The following is a 16,010-nucleotide window of genomic DNA, read 5'->3' as shown; positions in this document are numbered from 1 at the left end:
GTTTTTTAAGTTTTTGCGCAACTCATGTCACTGGATTTGCATAAGCTAAGCGTACATGTGTTATGCGTTACTGTTTGTTCTGTGTTTTGGGCAGATGAGATCATCGCTGCATCAAAATTCTTCCAAATATTGTATCCTAAACTAAAAATGCATAAAACAGGAAAATAGAAGCCATTCGTGGGAACAACTTTGAATGGAAAATATTGAAAATCTAAAACTCTTAAGTTTTCGTCCCGGTTTTGCTTGGTCCGAGTTGTAGGGCCTATTTGTCTAACATATTTGTCTCTCCATTTCTACATGCCTCCCTACCACCTATATAACAGTAACCCCTTCCGGTCGTACTGCTTTGTAGGGTTACGATTAGGACTGAATGAGATCAATGAAATCACCTAGGAAAGAAGTGAAAGCACTTGACCCCTTTTATTAAGGTGACCAGACGTCCCGCTTTGGGCGGGACACTCCGGATTTTTAAACAATTTGTCCCGCGTCCCGTGGCGTTTTTAAAAAGTCGGATTTTTGGAAAGAATGCACGACAAGCTAGGGTATATGGTTTTCGGCTGCCATGTGGCTATTTCACCAGGATATGAGTTTTATCAATGGTGTCCTGCTTTACCAATGTTAAAATCTGGTCACCTTACCTTTTACAAACCCAGCGCTCACTTCACCTTCAGCTGAACGATTTTATCCCCTTATAGTTGACAACATTGGAGGCACTTTACCATTTTACACTCCAGTAACTCAGATGTGCAGATTACGGATAAAGAACAACAAGCTAGATTCTTATTATCATGGTGCTCCCGCATTCTTCTAATCATTGTTTTAAGTGCACTTGGGATATTATATGTCAGATATTCATTTCTGAATACAGAAAAATAATGACATGTATTTGTACATTTTGAAACATTTTCACATGTTCTGGTGTGCCATCTTTACAAGAATGGAAGTCCTCAGCAGGTACTGTTCTCTGCACTCTACACCTGTGGAAGTGAAATGCTGATTAAGAGACTGGCCCACAGCTGTCCGTTGTTTCTCCGTTGTTTCTCAGAGTGAGTGAGGATGATCCAGGGGGGACTGCAAAAGCAAATGACCTACACTTTATCCTGGCTTATGAAAAACAAAAATGTTTTCATTTCAGGAGGATGATGAGTGATTTTTCTTTTCCTTTTTCTAAAAAGGGGTGGCATGTCAAATAAATTTGGGAACCTCTTCTTTAGGATCCTTTGTGGAGGTTCTAAAATTGACACTCAAGACTCCTGACTAAACTTACAGCTGAATATTTTTCAGTTGATTTTCAAACTTATTACGAGTATATCAGAATTACCTGGCAACTTGTTATAAAGAGCATTCATTTGTGACTGAGGTAATTGTGATGCAGGTGTCCTATGGACAACACCCCAGACATTCTATTGAACAGATGGAGAAACATTTGATTTCTTCTAAGGCATGCTGTTCACTTTCTCCCTCCCTCTCTGCTTCCTCAGCCCCACCCTCCTCTCCCATGAGCTTCAGGGCTCTGAGAGCTCAGACTCAAGCGAGACTTCTCACTTTACGAAAGTATGGAATGTCCAACTACCCAATGCTGGGGTCCCGGCCACTCAGAGGTCAAGGATGATCAGTGACCTAGAAACTGGAGCTTTACCACTGAGGGTTCTTAGCATCCTCTGGGAAGGACTCACTGTCCTGTGGTGCCTCCTAGGAGCCACTTGGTGACTGTTATAAGAACACTCATGAAGGTTGGGGTAAAGAGGGAAACTAAACAAGGGACAGGAAAACTCTGGAGGGGGTGGGGTGGAACGCCCTTGATTTTTTATCCCTTAAGACAAACTTATGTTGCAATTATAGTCAGGTCTTTTCCTACTAAGACGTAAGCTCCATGTGGGGATGGATACACTTGGTCACTGCTCCCTGACACAATGCTCCAAAATGATTTGTTGAATATGTACATGGAGTACTAACTGCTCTGTCAGGTAAGCGTTGAACTGCTAACATCAAGGTCAGAGGTTTAAACCCACCAGCTGCTCTGAGGCAGCAAGATGAGACTGCCCACTCCCGTAACAAGTTACAGCCTTATAAGCCCTCTCTGGAGGGTAGCAATGAGTCAGAACCAACTTGAAGGCAGTGGGTTTGGTCTGGGGTACTCTGGTAATAGATGCGGTTTCCTTTAAAATCCTTCTGTTCAAATAGACAGGTTGAAAATGTGCTAGATATTCTCAACCACAGTACTTTTAAAATGTTTCTGATACTGCTATGAACAATTGTGATGTGCATCCCCTCCCAAAGTGTGTGCCGTAGAGGAGACACCCTCTTGTAAGATTTTAAAGTTGAACTCAGGTGCTTTCTCCTCTCTTTGACCTTCTTAAATAGTAATACCACCCTTTTCCAAAGCCGGAGAGCCTCAGCTCTTTACCTCTTTTATTGAACCACTGACCTTGCTGTTATCAGTTCTAATGCTTAGCCCACAGTGCCACCAGGACTCCTTTAAAAATAAAATAAAATAAAACGGGCCCTCAAGTTAGACTAGCAAGGTATTGCCATTGAAGTTCTTGAAGGATCTGCTTTTAAGAAGCACAACAGTAAAAGCAAAATAAACAACTTTAATTAGCATTCTTTTTTTTTTTAGGCGGGAAGGACATTAGGTTTATTTATGACCACAGGTGGAGAATTCCAGGAGCTGGGCTGTGTCGGTTGGGCTATGGTAATTGGTTGCAGGAGCAACAGGGGTTCAAAAATGGAGTCCGAGGCAAAGGCTTCTGGGTAGGCTGTCATTGCTCATGATAGGATGGTGTGCATGTGCCAGGCAGCTGGTTCCTCAGGCTTGAGACCTCTGTTCTCTTGGATTCGACTCGAGGTTATGGGTGTCTGGTGAGCTCCAGCTCCCGTGGCTAGTCTACGCCCATCAAATGGGGGTCCGCTCTGGTCCATTGGCGGAGCACGTGACTATCTCTGCCACCAGGGGTCCCACTCTTTGTGAGTGCTTCCTAACAGCTGCATCTCTGTGTCCAGGGAAGCAGCTGTGAGCAGGTGGGGACGCTAGAGGGGTCAGGCACCCCTGCCACAGCTTTGCACACTGAAACCTGGTTTGTAATCCAAGTGAGTCTTTATCAAGGTTAGAAGTTTAAGGCTCGACACAGGCACTCTCCGGGGCACTTCACACCCACACCCATGGAACCTGCAGCCAGAGAAACCACAGCAGCTGGAAAAGCTATTGCATTCTAACTGAAATGTATTTGAACTAGCTTAAGCTAAAACCAGGAGATTTGCTATAGAGATAGTTCAGAAGAGCTCATAGGAGGATCCCAGTCGGGACTGCAGAAGGGCTTAGAACGAGCCTCGAATTTGGCCATCAATACATTCCCTGCCCTTCTTTTTTCCGTTCTTCTTGCTCTGCAGCCCCGCTCTAGTGGTAGTTCTCCTATGTCTGAATTCCAGTGACAGGTGGAGACTCACTGTCTGGATCTCATTCCAACTTCCTAGGCGAGAACGTGGATTGACTTAGGTGGGATCACCGGCAAACTTTTGATTCACTCAGCAGTAAGCTGCCCATATCCTTTAATAAATGTATATTACACCATCCCTATTAGAGCCCCTGGTGGCAGAGTAGTTTAGGGTTCAGCTACTAACCAAAAGGTCAGATAATTGACCCCACTAGCTGCTCCCCTGTAGAAATAAGCTAGCAATCCGCTGGCATAAAGCTGACAGCCCAGGAGACGTTATGGGACAGCTCTTCTCTGTCATACTCGGTTGCTAGGCGTTAGAATTGACTCAATGGCGCCCAACACATTAGCGTATTAGCAACTTGAGAGCAGATGTGGCTCATTAAATATTTTTGTGTACCCACAACACATGGTTCAGACCTTTATGTAGAAGTACTATTCAGGAAATATTCTTAAGTTAGTGAGTGAAAAAATGCCACTCAACTTTTTTAGTGCCCTTTCCTTTTTCCTTTTCAATTAAAAAAAATTAAAGAACAGACAGACATAAATAGCAAGAACAGAATGATTAGATCTAGAAGAGACCTAACTGCATGTCACAGAAAAGCTGAAAAGGAAGAGATCTAGTCTCTTTTTCCCCAACATGCCTTGAACTCTGAGGTTTTTAAAAATTAGATGATTGTCCTACTTCTGACACATGCAAAATCACGGGGTATTTCCCAGAAACGTCAAGACATCTTAGGCATTATCAGTTTACTTGAGTGATTCTTCACCCTTGCTCCATATTAAAACCACCGGGAGAACTCACAACTGGTCTTGTCTGAGCCCCACCCAGACCAATATCAGGATCCAAGTTGTAGGATTCAGGCATTATGTTTTAAGTTAAGCTTACCCACGGGATTTGGTGGGGAAACAGAATTGAGAACCACTAGCTTCACTAAAGAAACCTTTATTTAGCACCCGTGCATAGCATATCACCTCATTAAAAGGCGACAGCAACTCTGTGATGTATAGAGAAGCCAGGGCGAAGGAATCCCATTTTAAAGATAGTGCCATTGTGATTGCTGTGAAGTTGCCCATCTTATAAGTGGTGGACCTTAGAACAGAACCTAAATCTCCAGGGATTGCTAATCTAATCCCATTAAATCACACTGCCAAATACTAATGGGTTTCATTAAGAGCCAGTTAGCAGTGCCATTCCTTGCCATCCCTCACTTAGTTGTGCATTCCTTCCAATTCATCTCCATTCACCTCTCTCCATTTATCTTTGTTCCTGGGTGCAGGAACTAAACAAAAAGAGGACCCAGAAGGAGATGGAGCACGCCATGCTAATCCGGCACGACGAGTCCACCCGAGAGCTCGAGTACAGGCAGCTGCACACGTTACAGAAGCTTCGCATGGATCTGATCCGTCTGCAGCACCAGACTGAACTGGAAAACCAGTTGGAGTACAACAAGAGGCGAGAACGGGAACTGCACAGAAAGCATGTCATGGAACTCCGGCAACAGCCCAAAAACTTAAAGGTGAGAGAGCTGCAAGGGCCCCTCCTTCTGACCCAGAGCAGAGTGGGACTGCAGCTGCGATTGATGTGGTTCCTAAGCCTACTCCTTTTTTTTTTTAATGACAGCGTACACCTAGTTAGCCACCTTCCTAGGTACATCGAAGAATTTGCCTAGGAAGCCAGTCAAAGCATGGCCAACTTTGTTAGACACTAAATCTCAGTAAGATTCCACGATCTGTTTAAAGTTGTCATTCCCTTAGAACAATTCATTTTTTCATTAAAGCCACTTGGGAATCCAAATTTACTTCTATTCACTTAATATGAAACCGAAAGTCCTGGTAGCGTTAATTCCTCCATGGGTCCTATGTATTACTGTCATTATGAACAGCGCGGGTTACTGCACCAAAGGCGCAGATGATCCAGCACTGAACTGTATCATTAGATGAAAGACTTTTTATGTTCTGGAGTCTTTATTTATCTCTTTTTTTGTGTCGCTTTTTCTACACAGGCCATGGAAATGCAAATTAAAAAACAGTTTCAGGACACTTGCAAAGTACAGACCAAACAGTATAAAGCACTCAAGAATCACCAGTTGGAAGTTACTCCAAAGAATGAGCACAAAACAATCTTAAAGACACTGAAAGATGAGCAGACGAGAAAACTTGCCATTTTGGCAGAGCAGTATGAGCAGAGTATAAACGAAATGATGGCCTCTCAAGCGGTAAGTGGGTGGGTTCGGTGCCACGGCCTCAAGAGCTCTGGGAATCGAGGAAATTCAAGATCCAGCCTTTTGTTTCCAAGATGGTTCTTGCACAAATCTAGGATGTTGGTGCTTTTCTGCTCAAAGAACTGAGGAAATGACGCCGCCGACTAAAGCCAAGCCCGTGTGGATACTTGCTGGAGTGTCTTATGTCATGGAACTAGAGGAATAACATGTTAAATCGGACCTGTGGCACATAGGGACTTTAAGGGCAAGATGTGATCGATTTCACATATATGATATGTTCACTCATCAAAGGTTTGCTGGCCACCCCCCAAGTCATGTCAGGCACAAATGAGTAAGACACAGCCCCTGCCCATAATGGGGCTCAGTCAAGCGAGGAAGACAGACACATAGGCACATTCATTCAATAAACTTTTAATAAGCATCTATGTCCAGCACTCTGCTGGGCTCAGAGTTACAACAATGAGCTAGATAGGCAAAATCAGTTCCCCTACCATCTTAGCAATAATCCTGCAGCCTAAGTGCTTTGAATCGGGTGGTGCTGTGGGTCACGGGAGGACAAGCACAACTGATCTGATCCAGAGAAAGCTTCCCAGCTGGAGCTGAGACGCTTAGAGGAGTCCATGCAGGTAAATAGGTTCCGTGCAAAGGGACCGACGTAGGCAGTTTCACAAATGGAAAGTGTGTGTATGACAACTGAAAGAACTTTGGCATGAGCCAGAAATTCAAGGAGAGAATTGTGGGGACCCAAAATGGAGAGGTCATAAAGGTCTGGGTAAGCCAGGGATGGGAGCTTGCCTGGTGATTCAGTGAAGTTTCACAAAATGAATCCTCCGGAGGACATGCTCATGAGGCAGGCATGCGCGAAGATCGACAGGCCTGAAAGAACGTGACATGCTGGAGAAACGGGCTGTAGTTGCTACGGCAGTAGTATAGAGTGCTCTTTTAGAGGAAGAGGGTCGAGGTCAGATCCTCAAAGGCCATCTTAAGAAGCCGAGACCTAATTCTGTACGCAGGGGAGAACTACGGAAGCCTGTTTGACAAAGGACCAGATTTGTGCTGGGGAAAGATGTGGGCAGTCATGTGACCAATATAGGTTTAAAAGACCTCTTAGGAAGCTATTGTAGTAATCTAGGTTAAAAATGATGAATTCTTGAAGGAAGAAAGAACATTCTAATAGAGATAGTAAGGATTTGACATATTTAGAAGATAAGGTAGAGCCTGGTAAGCAGTTTAAGAGGTGGGTTTGACAGTAAGAGAATGGGTCAGGTCACCATTTAGCAAGATAGGAAAGTGAGTGAGTCTGGCTGTCTGGGTAGGTAGTTGTGGACATGTTTGAGCTACATGAGTGCAGTTAGGTTCAAAGATGCACATAGGAATCTCCAGGAGGGATGTAAAAACTAAAGACACAGAGTTCGCCATCACTGGTAGATGGGGCAGATGTAGTGTCAGGAATAGATCAGATCTACTCGGCGAGTGTATTATCAGGGAAGGGGACAAAGGACAGAGTCTGGTGAATACCAATACTGAAGGGCTGAGCAGAAGTAGACCAAAGAAGGCAAGTTACCGGAGACCTGGGAAGGGAACCAGAAGAGATCTCATCACAGAGCTTTCTGACTGATTGTTTCAAATGTTGCAGAGAGACCAACTAAAGTGTTCATTGGATCGCGCCATGGGTTTGATCACTGGAATGGTGGGAATGGCAGACAGGATAGGGCGTTGCAGGAATCATTACAAGATGAAATAGAAACGGTCAGTGAGACTACTCTCCCAGACCCTTCACTGCGAGGGGGAGGAGTGAGAATGGCAACTGGAGGAGGAGGCAGAGGGAAAGAGGACTTCTGCCCCATGCACTGAACATGTCTGTGGGCTGAGGGAAGGAACTAGTGCTCTTTCATCCAGCTCATGCTTATCGCGTGCCTGCACTTTGCCCGAGTGAGTGATCAGCCACGGGTCATGGCTTTGTGGAGTGTACAGAGCGGTGGAGGAAACCGACATTGGAAAGTCCGCTCAATGTCATGGCTGCCAACACTGTAAACCAGAATGCTGCCCTGGTCGGGAGAGTTTGAGAAAGGTCTCTGGCAAAGTGATGACTTAATAATACCTGTATGTGTAAAGATGGAAAGACCGTGAAGGACTCAGAGAACTCTATCGCATTTGAAGTGTAGAGAACTCGGAGGAGGGGAATATGAAAATGAGACTGGAGGTGTAAACAGGAGCTAGACCAGGGTTTCCCGCAACCCCTCCCTATGGGAGGGGCACTGGACTGATCCAGGGAACCTGCAAAAACAAATACCGACGCTTGACCCTGGATTATGGACTGTAAAGCAAACATGTGTAATTGCCATAGGGGCACTGAACAGTGTTTTGAAAAGTGGGTGGTAGACCAAAATAAGTGTGCAAACCCACGGGCTGGACCAGGGGTTGGCAAACTGGCTCTTGGGCCATAAGCGGCGCTTTGAGTACTTACATGTGGCTCTGAAGTAAGATTGCACCGTTTTAGAGGCTACTGTTCAGATAGTGGTGATTTCACTTGTTTGTAAAAATATATATTTATGACTCTCAAATAAGTTTTAAATTGTTGAGGGGCAAGATTTGCCAACCCCTGGGCTAGACCATTAGGGGCTTGCAGACTTTATTAAGGATTTTTATGTTTATCCTAAATGTAGTGAGAGGCCAATGCAAAGTATTAAGCAGGGGCCTGACATCAGAGTTGCATTTAGAACCAACATTCTGGTGACCGATGGAGAATGACCTGGAAGGTGGCAGCAGAAGATGGTTTGTGAAGTTGCTGCTTTGACCTGGGCCTGAGGGAGTGGTGCTAGACGAGGGAAGAGGCCATCAGGATCAAGAACGGAGCACAACTTTGAAACTTAGGCAGGAGGCAGAATTGAGACCAAACCCGATGTGGAGTGAAGTGTGAAGGCGGGGTTGGAATGTATACAGTCAGCATTTCAGTGAGGGCACAGGTGGAGCAGATTGGGCGAGTGGGAAGATATGGATGAGGGAATTGTGTTGACCTTGAGGCTCTCAGAAAGATCCAGGCAAAGGTATCTAGATACGCTAATTTGACCTCAGAAGTGGAGTCTGAGCTACAGATGCTGGTGAGGGAGTCATCTACACACAGACAGTCCCTGGAGCCTTTGGAATGGTTGTGATTCTTAGGAAGGGCCCAGGGTGGTACAACCTTGCGTAGCACCCACATTTACTGGCCAGGTGAGATAGGGAGGAGCTGGGAGAGGAAGAGGCCAAGCAGGACATCATCTCAGAAAGCAAGAGAAGGATTTCAAGAAGGAGGGGGCCGTCCAAGATGTCATATGCTACTGGGCAGTCCAGTCAGATAAGGGCCACTCCAGGATGTTCATCAGTGACCTTTGTGTGAGCAATATGCCTAGAGAGGTAGGGTCAGAATGCGCAATGAATGGCGGGGAGAGCAGAGGCAAGAGGACGGGAGAGAGAATTGATAGGGGCTCCTTTCATCTTGATCCTCTTTGTGCTCTCGTACCTGCAGCTATGCCAGGCATCTAGTGAGTGCTCTATGGCTGACTGTTCATGGTAAAGAATGGAATTAAGACTATGGGTCCGTGTTCCCCAGAAGAGAAGAAGTACATCCATGACAAAGACAACTACTGCTCACCATGTCGTCTTGCCAAGTCTTGTCTCCGTGTTACTTCATTTCTATGAAAGCTCTTGGAAGTTGTTACTGTTTTCAACCGAGTGTATCTATGAGGATTTGAGGTTTTCGTGATGTAAAGCCATGTGCTTGGGGCAGGTGTTGGCACACTTTTGCTGAGAAGGGTAGAGTAAATATTTTAGACTGTGGACTACATGGTCGCTGTCACAACTACATGGTTCAACTGTGACAGCATGACCACAGGCACAGACAGGATGTCAACAAATGCGTGTTCTGCCTGCCAGGACAACCCTTTCTACTGGAAGAGCAAAGCAGGCTGCAAGCCATATGTGGCCCATGGGGTGTAGCTTGCTACCCGTTGACTCAGGGAGTGGCCCACCTAATTAGTGGTGAAGTTGGAATCTGAGCCCCGCTGCCCACCTCCTTCCCTTTTTTGGAGTGAGAAATACCCTTCTTCTGAGATAGGAGGGCCCAAAGAGCGCATATGGGAAAGACAACGCTGCTTGCCCTGGGCCAGCCACTGCTTAAGTGTTGTCTCTGCGTTCTTTCCTTTTTATGAGAGCTCAGTTCAACTGTGATAACATGAACAAATGACAAGATATAAACAAAAGACGGCGGCTGGCCGCTTTCCAGGGAAACTTCATTTGCAAAAGCAGACTGCAGGCCAGAGTTGACCCATGATTTGGCCAGTATCACATGATACGGCTTCTCTCTCAGCCATTTCTTCAGTTTAAGCCACTTTAGAAAACATCTGCTTTTTATACTCTCTCAAAACTTGTTAATGTTTTGTTGTCTGCGCAGCTTTGGGTGATGAATATCAAATACGGGAATATTCTCTGATTTCTCACCTTAGGACAGTCCTAGAGTCGGAAGTTGGTGCCGACTCACCTAGTTATAGACATTAGTAATACAATGCCAGAAACAAAAGACAGTGGGGTTTGTTCCTTGGCCTGACCTTCCCAGAGGAGACTCCTGGCCAGGGCTCAGAGCAACTAATGCCAGAAAGTGAGGTCGGCAGAAGGGCCACCCGGATTCTGTGCGGATGGGGAGCAGCCATCGGTGGAGAGCCTATAAGCCCTTTGGCGTCTTCTCCCTGAAGCTGCTCCTGGGCCAGCCAGCGCCTAGCTGTCCATTGTGGCTGGTCTCTCTTCTCCCTGCAGTCTTCGGTGGGAAAATGAGGAGAGAGCTATTCTCTGTAGTGGGTTTTAATAAAAGCTGGTGAGGGTGAATTATTAGAAAGTACCTCTGAGAGATGATTACATAATTTATGTTCACTTGATCTCTCTAGTATACTTCTACCAAAGTGCTAAAGAAAACACTATGCAAATAACTTTCTAAAACTAATAATGTTTTCAAAGGTCATTTCCCAGGTGAGATATTGATGATTGTCACAAATTGTACAGAGGAAGGACCGAAGCTTTGGACAGAGAATAAGTATCTTGGCCAAGTGGCTTATATGGAGTTTATCCAGATATACTCTGGGTAGCCCAAACTGTCTAATTTAAGTGCTCTCATCTCATCTATCACAGCTGAACTGAGACCCTGTAGAATCTGAGCAAAACCAAGCCTGGATGAGACAGGGGGGGAGGGGGGGCATATTCATCCTTGAGCAGAGCCCTGCTAGTAAAACCTTTCCTGGCCCATTATCCTGGGAATATGGGCTTAGTTGGGAGGAAGGCTTTTCTGTCATTCCCCTATGATCTTTGCACCCTAAATGGTCCATAAATGCAGGGTTTGGTTGCTACAGAGAAAAGGGAGACTACCAGGCCACCTGGTCATCTGAACTTCCTTGCTTCAACCCAGATACATCCTATAGGGTTATCAAGACTACCCTTCATGGGGAAGAAAGTTTTGAACCACTAGAGTGATCTTGCGTTTGGCCAGCAGGCTAATGTGTATGACAAATAGAGGCCAAGATTACTGTCTAGAAGCATAACAGTGCTGTGGTATATTCTTCAAGTTATGTGGGGATGGGATTCATTTATTTACAGTTAAACCCAAGTACAAGAAGGCTTCCAAAAATTTGTGGGAAATGGAACGAAAAGGGAATGGCATTTTTCCCATGAACTTTTTGAAGCCCCCTCGCATCTGAGGGTCATAGAGTTGAAGATTATCTACATATTGAAACGGTGTCGTCAAAACCCAAGTAATAACAGCTCCTCTCCTGAACAGCAAGTGCACCACAACAGCTCTCCAAAGGACGTGGGAGGAACGCTTTGGTCTCATCCTCCAGCAATCTGAGCAAGTAGGAACTCTTGCGGGTATTTTCTCCCGGTGAGAAATGTGAGAGCCCGAGAGGAGAGACAGCTTGCCAAGGTGACAGCTGTCAGGGAACAGTGGAGTTAGACTTCGAGCTTGGGTGCCAGCCTCCAAAGCCCCTGGGTGCAGCCACCCTGTGCCTGCTGCTGTGCTTTCAGACCCTACTGAAAAGGGCGTGTGCTTAGAATTGGGAAGCCTGCTGGGCAGACTTTGCTGTCAACTTTGATTCCTAGCGCTGAGTGTACGTAGGGCATCTGAGGGGACCCGTGGCAATCCAAACCAGGAACCCTCTTCCAGGCATCACCTAGTGAGCTCTAAGCGTGAGGGGACTGACAGTATGTGTCTTCTGTGCCCCACAGTTACGGCTAGATGAGGCTCAAGAAGCAGAATGCCAGGCCTTGAGGCTACAGCTCCAGCAGGAAATGGAGCTGCTCAATGCCTACCAGAGCAAAATCAAGATGCAAACAGAGGCACAGCACGAGCGGGAGCTCCAGAAGCTAGAGCAGAGGGTGTCTCTGCGCAGAGCACATCTTGAGCAGAAGGTGAGTGTCACTGTGGGTCCTGGGCAGCTTGCGGGGAGGCTGGGTGAGCAGGCCTGCCTCTGGCCCAAGAGCTGTTGTCACGCTCCGCTGTCCCTGCGCGGTAGGCAGCAGCGCCACTCTGCAGACCAGGACACTTAGTATAAGGCTCGAAAGGGTGACGTTCACTTGCACAATCTATCTGAGGTCCCTTTCTACTGCTCCGCTAGGAAACCCTCAGCCGTGGCAGCCAGAAGAATGGCCAGGCCAACTGGGCAGTTGGTACAACACAAAAGGTCCCGTGAGCTGATGGCATTAGGTTCTTAGCTCCTGTGAGGTTCCTGGTTGCTAAATGGCACGAGGACACCAGGTGCAGATTCGGCTTTTCTTTCCGGCTCTTTCTAAATCAAGAGGTAGCACCGGCAGGGCTCTTTAAGAAAATTAAAATGAAGAGAGGCTGATATTGCCATGCATAATAAATGTTATCTGAATTGAAATATTCATTGCTTTAGATATTGCTGGGGAATATGCAGTAGAAAAGATTTCATAAAGCATCTCAGAACTGTTAAGCATTTATTTGCTTAACCAGTTATTTGCTCGTCCTTCCGGTAGTTCCCTGAGACCAGCGTAACAGAATATTTTCCCAGATCCTGCTCTAGAACTAAATTGCTAATGACCCAGGGGGCAGTCTGCTCTCTATGGGAAAGCAGCACAATCTAATTGTGCGTGAGTGGTGAGTGTCTTTTCGCTTCTCCTGAGCCATCTCCTGCTGAAACAGGACACTGACCTAGATCAGCCCAGCTGCTTGCCATGCTAGAATGGTATTGCTCGCCCCAGGTGGGCCCCAAACACTGTTATTCTTGTGAGCAGGTTTTCAAGGCAATAGATGAGAGCAGAGAGGTTCGTCACAGGGCTCCCCCAGCCTCTCTCGGCCTCCTTTGCTCTTGGTTTCCTGCGTCTGTGTTTCAAGCCTGGGTGTGTGTGTGTGTGTACACATCTGCATGTAGGTTCTGGTCAAGAGATGCTTTCTGCTAAGGGCTGTCCCCTGTGCTTATTGCAGATTGAAGAAGAGCTGGCTGCCCTTCAGAAGGAACGCAGCGAGAGAATAAAGTATCTATTGGAAAGGCAAGAGCGAGAGATTGAAACTTTTGACCTGGAGAGCCTCAGAATGGGATTTGGGAATTTGGTTACATTAGATTTTCCTAAGGAGGACTATAGATGAGATTAAATTTTTTGCCATTTACAAAAAAAAGAAAAAGAAAAGAAAAATGAAAAAAATTCCGACCCTGCGAACCACATTCCCCATTTTAACGGGCGTCGCTCTCTCTCTCTCTCTTTCTCTCTCTCTTTCTCTCTTTCTCGCTCTCTCTCTCTTACTCTTACTGACATCGTGTCGGACTAGTGCCTGTTTATTCTTACTCCATCAGGGGCCCCTTCCTCCCCCCGTGTCAACTTCCAGTGCTGGCCAGAACCTGGCCACTTCTACTCATAGTACACGTCACAGTACTGATGTGATTCAAAACGTTTCAGTGAAAGCTTTGGAGAGTTTTAGCAAAACCAATAAACCAACAACAACAAAGTGGATGTATGTTGCTTTAAGCAAGCATTCATTACGACCAATCTGAAAGTCAAGCAAAAAACAGAAAAAAAGAGTTAATAATAATAATAAACGCCAAGGGGGAGAGAGACACAATATCCGCAGCCTTACACCTTAACTAGCTGCTGCATTATTTTATTTTATTTTTTTGGTATTTATTCATCAGGAATTAAAAAAAAACAAAGTTTTATTAAAGATTGAAAATTTGATACATTTTACAGAAACTAATTGTGATGTACATATCAGTGGTGACATATTATTACTTTTTTGGGGCTGGGGTGGGTGGGTGGGGTGAAGAGATCTTGTGATTTTTAAGAACCTGCTGGCAAGAGTTTAGCTTGTCTTCAGCATATTCTGATTGTATCATAACCATTCTCTGCCGTTGCAGAGGATGTGAATACACTTAAGGAACTCACAGAATCCCAGTAGCACAAATTGGGCTTTGGCAAATCGTGTATTTTGTGTATAGAAGGAATTTAAGGAGAGGTATTACTTATTTTCATATTGTATTTTAACTGTTTCTCTGATCAAATTTTTTTACTTCCTCCTCCTGTTCCTCCCACCTCCCTCCTTTTCCAATTCAGTATTTGGAGTTCAACACTGTCTCTTCAATCAGATCACCCTGATCTTGTTTTTTTGTTTGTTTGTTTGTTTGTTTTTCTTTAGTTCCCTTCCCCTCCCTAAGTCCCATCTCTTGGTCATAAATATTGCATTATTCACACTTTCAAACTGTGTATTTTCTTACAATAAAAAATGATGAAAAAAAAAAGGCTTTACTTCTTTTGCATGCACTTTAAAAACAAAACAACAAACACCATTTTTCAGGTTCCAAGGAAGAGCATGATAACTGTCAGAGCTTTTAATTATATTTGTAAATAAAAGTGTTCATCACATCGCCTTGCTGTGTTATTGTCCAGGGAGTTTCCCTTCCAGGCTCCCCAGGTCACTGTTGAGAGGGACCCGCTCGCCATATCCTCGCTTGCTCCAAGAAGAGCCAGTCCAGGTCCAAGGTAAAGCTGTTCTCCAAGTTCTTCCGTCCAGGCCGGAGGTAGCGTCACACTGTTTGGGATGCTTAGCGGCACCTTTCTGCTGTTACAAACAGAAAAGGGCACGTGGGCCGGTGTGCACATCCGCACTGGCTGTGGGGGAGCAGGTCAGGTGTTGTGAAGTGACGCATCCTTAACGCAAAGCAGGGCACAGGGAAGGCCTTCTGCTCCCTTACAGAGTTACTGTCTCCGAAACCTACAGGGCAGCTTCTGCCCTGTCTGGAAGGGCTGCTCTGAGTTGGCATTGAGTTGTTCTATAGAGAAGGTACTAACTCTAAATATTTAAAATGAGCCCACAGTAACAGTGGGTCCCGACCCAGCCCACCGGATCATTTTAGGGAGGTAACAATGATGTAGTTAAAACACGTCAATTTATTGGGTATGGCTTTGGGTCTAGAGCACCTCAGTAAGAGCTCATGCCCTTAGGGATCTAGTTCTAAATATTGAGAATTTCTCTTTTGGAATGAAGACCTAGAAAATATTTTGGGGTCCTTCAGGGTGTTAAGTCTTCACAGACAAACGTGACCCCTCATGGGCACTGGGATGGACTAAAGAAGAAAGGAATGCTCAAAGAAAGACAGAATTTTTACCAACAAGGTGAACCCCATATTTAATAATGAATCACCCAGTTTCCTGGGCATTACAGTTCACTAAAGATTTTATCCTGGATACATTTGAAAACAATATTAGGAAGTGCTAGTGCAAAGACTCATATTTTGTGGAAGAAAAGCAATGTTTAGCATGCCATTAGGCACAAAGCATTGTATCGGTGAAATAAGTTCACACCAGTACAATTGTTGGCAATGGGGTCTGAATCGAGACCTGTCTGCTTTCAGAACCCACGCGCTTAAGTATTGGGCCACATGGCCTCCCAAAAGGACCCTAAGTCTTAAGGCAAGAAGTTTCCCTTACATCTATTTCACCTTTTTGCTCCGTGGGGGGAAAATGTCTTTGCGTAGAGGTCACCTGGCTGGCAGATTATGGGTGTTGATTTTTATAAAAGTGTGCGTGTTTGGACATGCCACAAGACACAACAGCCAGAAATAGGAATGTGGGTCTCTGCTCCTAGCACCTGGTCCAGGCTGAGCCTTCCTCCCGATACCTGCAGGAGGCAGCAGTGAGAATAGGTGGAAGGTACTGCAGTAGCAGCAGAGAGAGAGCTAGGGTCCTGTGTTGTCCCACTGCAGATCTGTCAAAATATTAGTAAGAACTTCTTACTTTTGATCTGGAGTTATTAATACTCTATTGAGTGCCTCACAGACTAGGCACTGTATTATATAGATTGAATTATGTCACCCAA

The 16,010-nt window shown here is 45.4% G+C and overlaps 1 protein-coding gene across 1 annotated transcript in view; it reads left to right on the top strand.

Moving 5' to 3' along the window:
• TAOK3 (TAO kinase 3) overlaps positions 1–13,932 on the top strand; it is a 111,879-nt gene extending 97,947 nt beyond the window's left edge. Inside the window, exons 17-20 of the mRNA XM_004709559.2 lie at positions 4,715–4,954; positions 5,441–5,653; positions 11,909–12,091; positions 13,128–13,932. Of these exons, the coding sequence (XP_004709616.1) occupies positions 4,715–4,954; positions 5,441–5,653; positions 11,909–12,091; positions 13,128–13,289 (798 nt within the window). The 3' untranslated portion in view covers positions 13,290–13,932. The remainder of the gene's footprint in view (positions 1–4,714; positions 4,955–5,440; positions 5,654–11,908; positions 12,092–13,127) is intronic.
• The last annotated feature ends 2,078 nt before the right edge of the window (positions 13,933–16,010 follow it).

This window comes from Echinops telfairi, unplaced genomic scaffold (genome assembly GCF_000313985.2).
Source record: "Echinops telfairi isolate 266 unplaced genomic scaffold, ASM31398v2 ScPeMD7_7412;HRSCAF=8450, whole genome shotgun sequence".
NCBI classification, from domain to species: domain Eukaryota; kingdom Metazoa; phylum Chordata; class Mammalia; order Afrosoricida; family Tenrecidae; genus Echinops; species Echinops telfairi.
The sequence above is the reverse complement of the archived record's forward strand: the minus strand, read 5'-3'. Positions and strand labels throughout refer to the sequence as shown.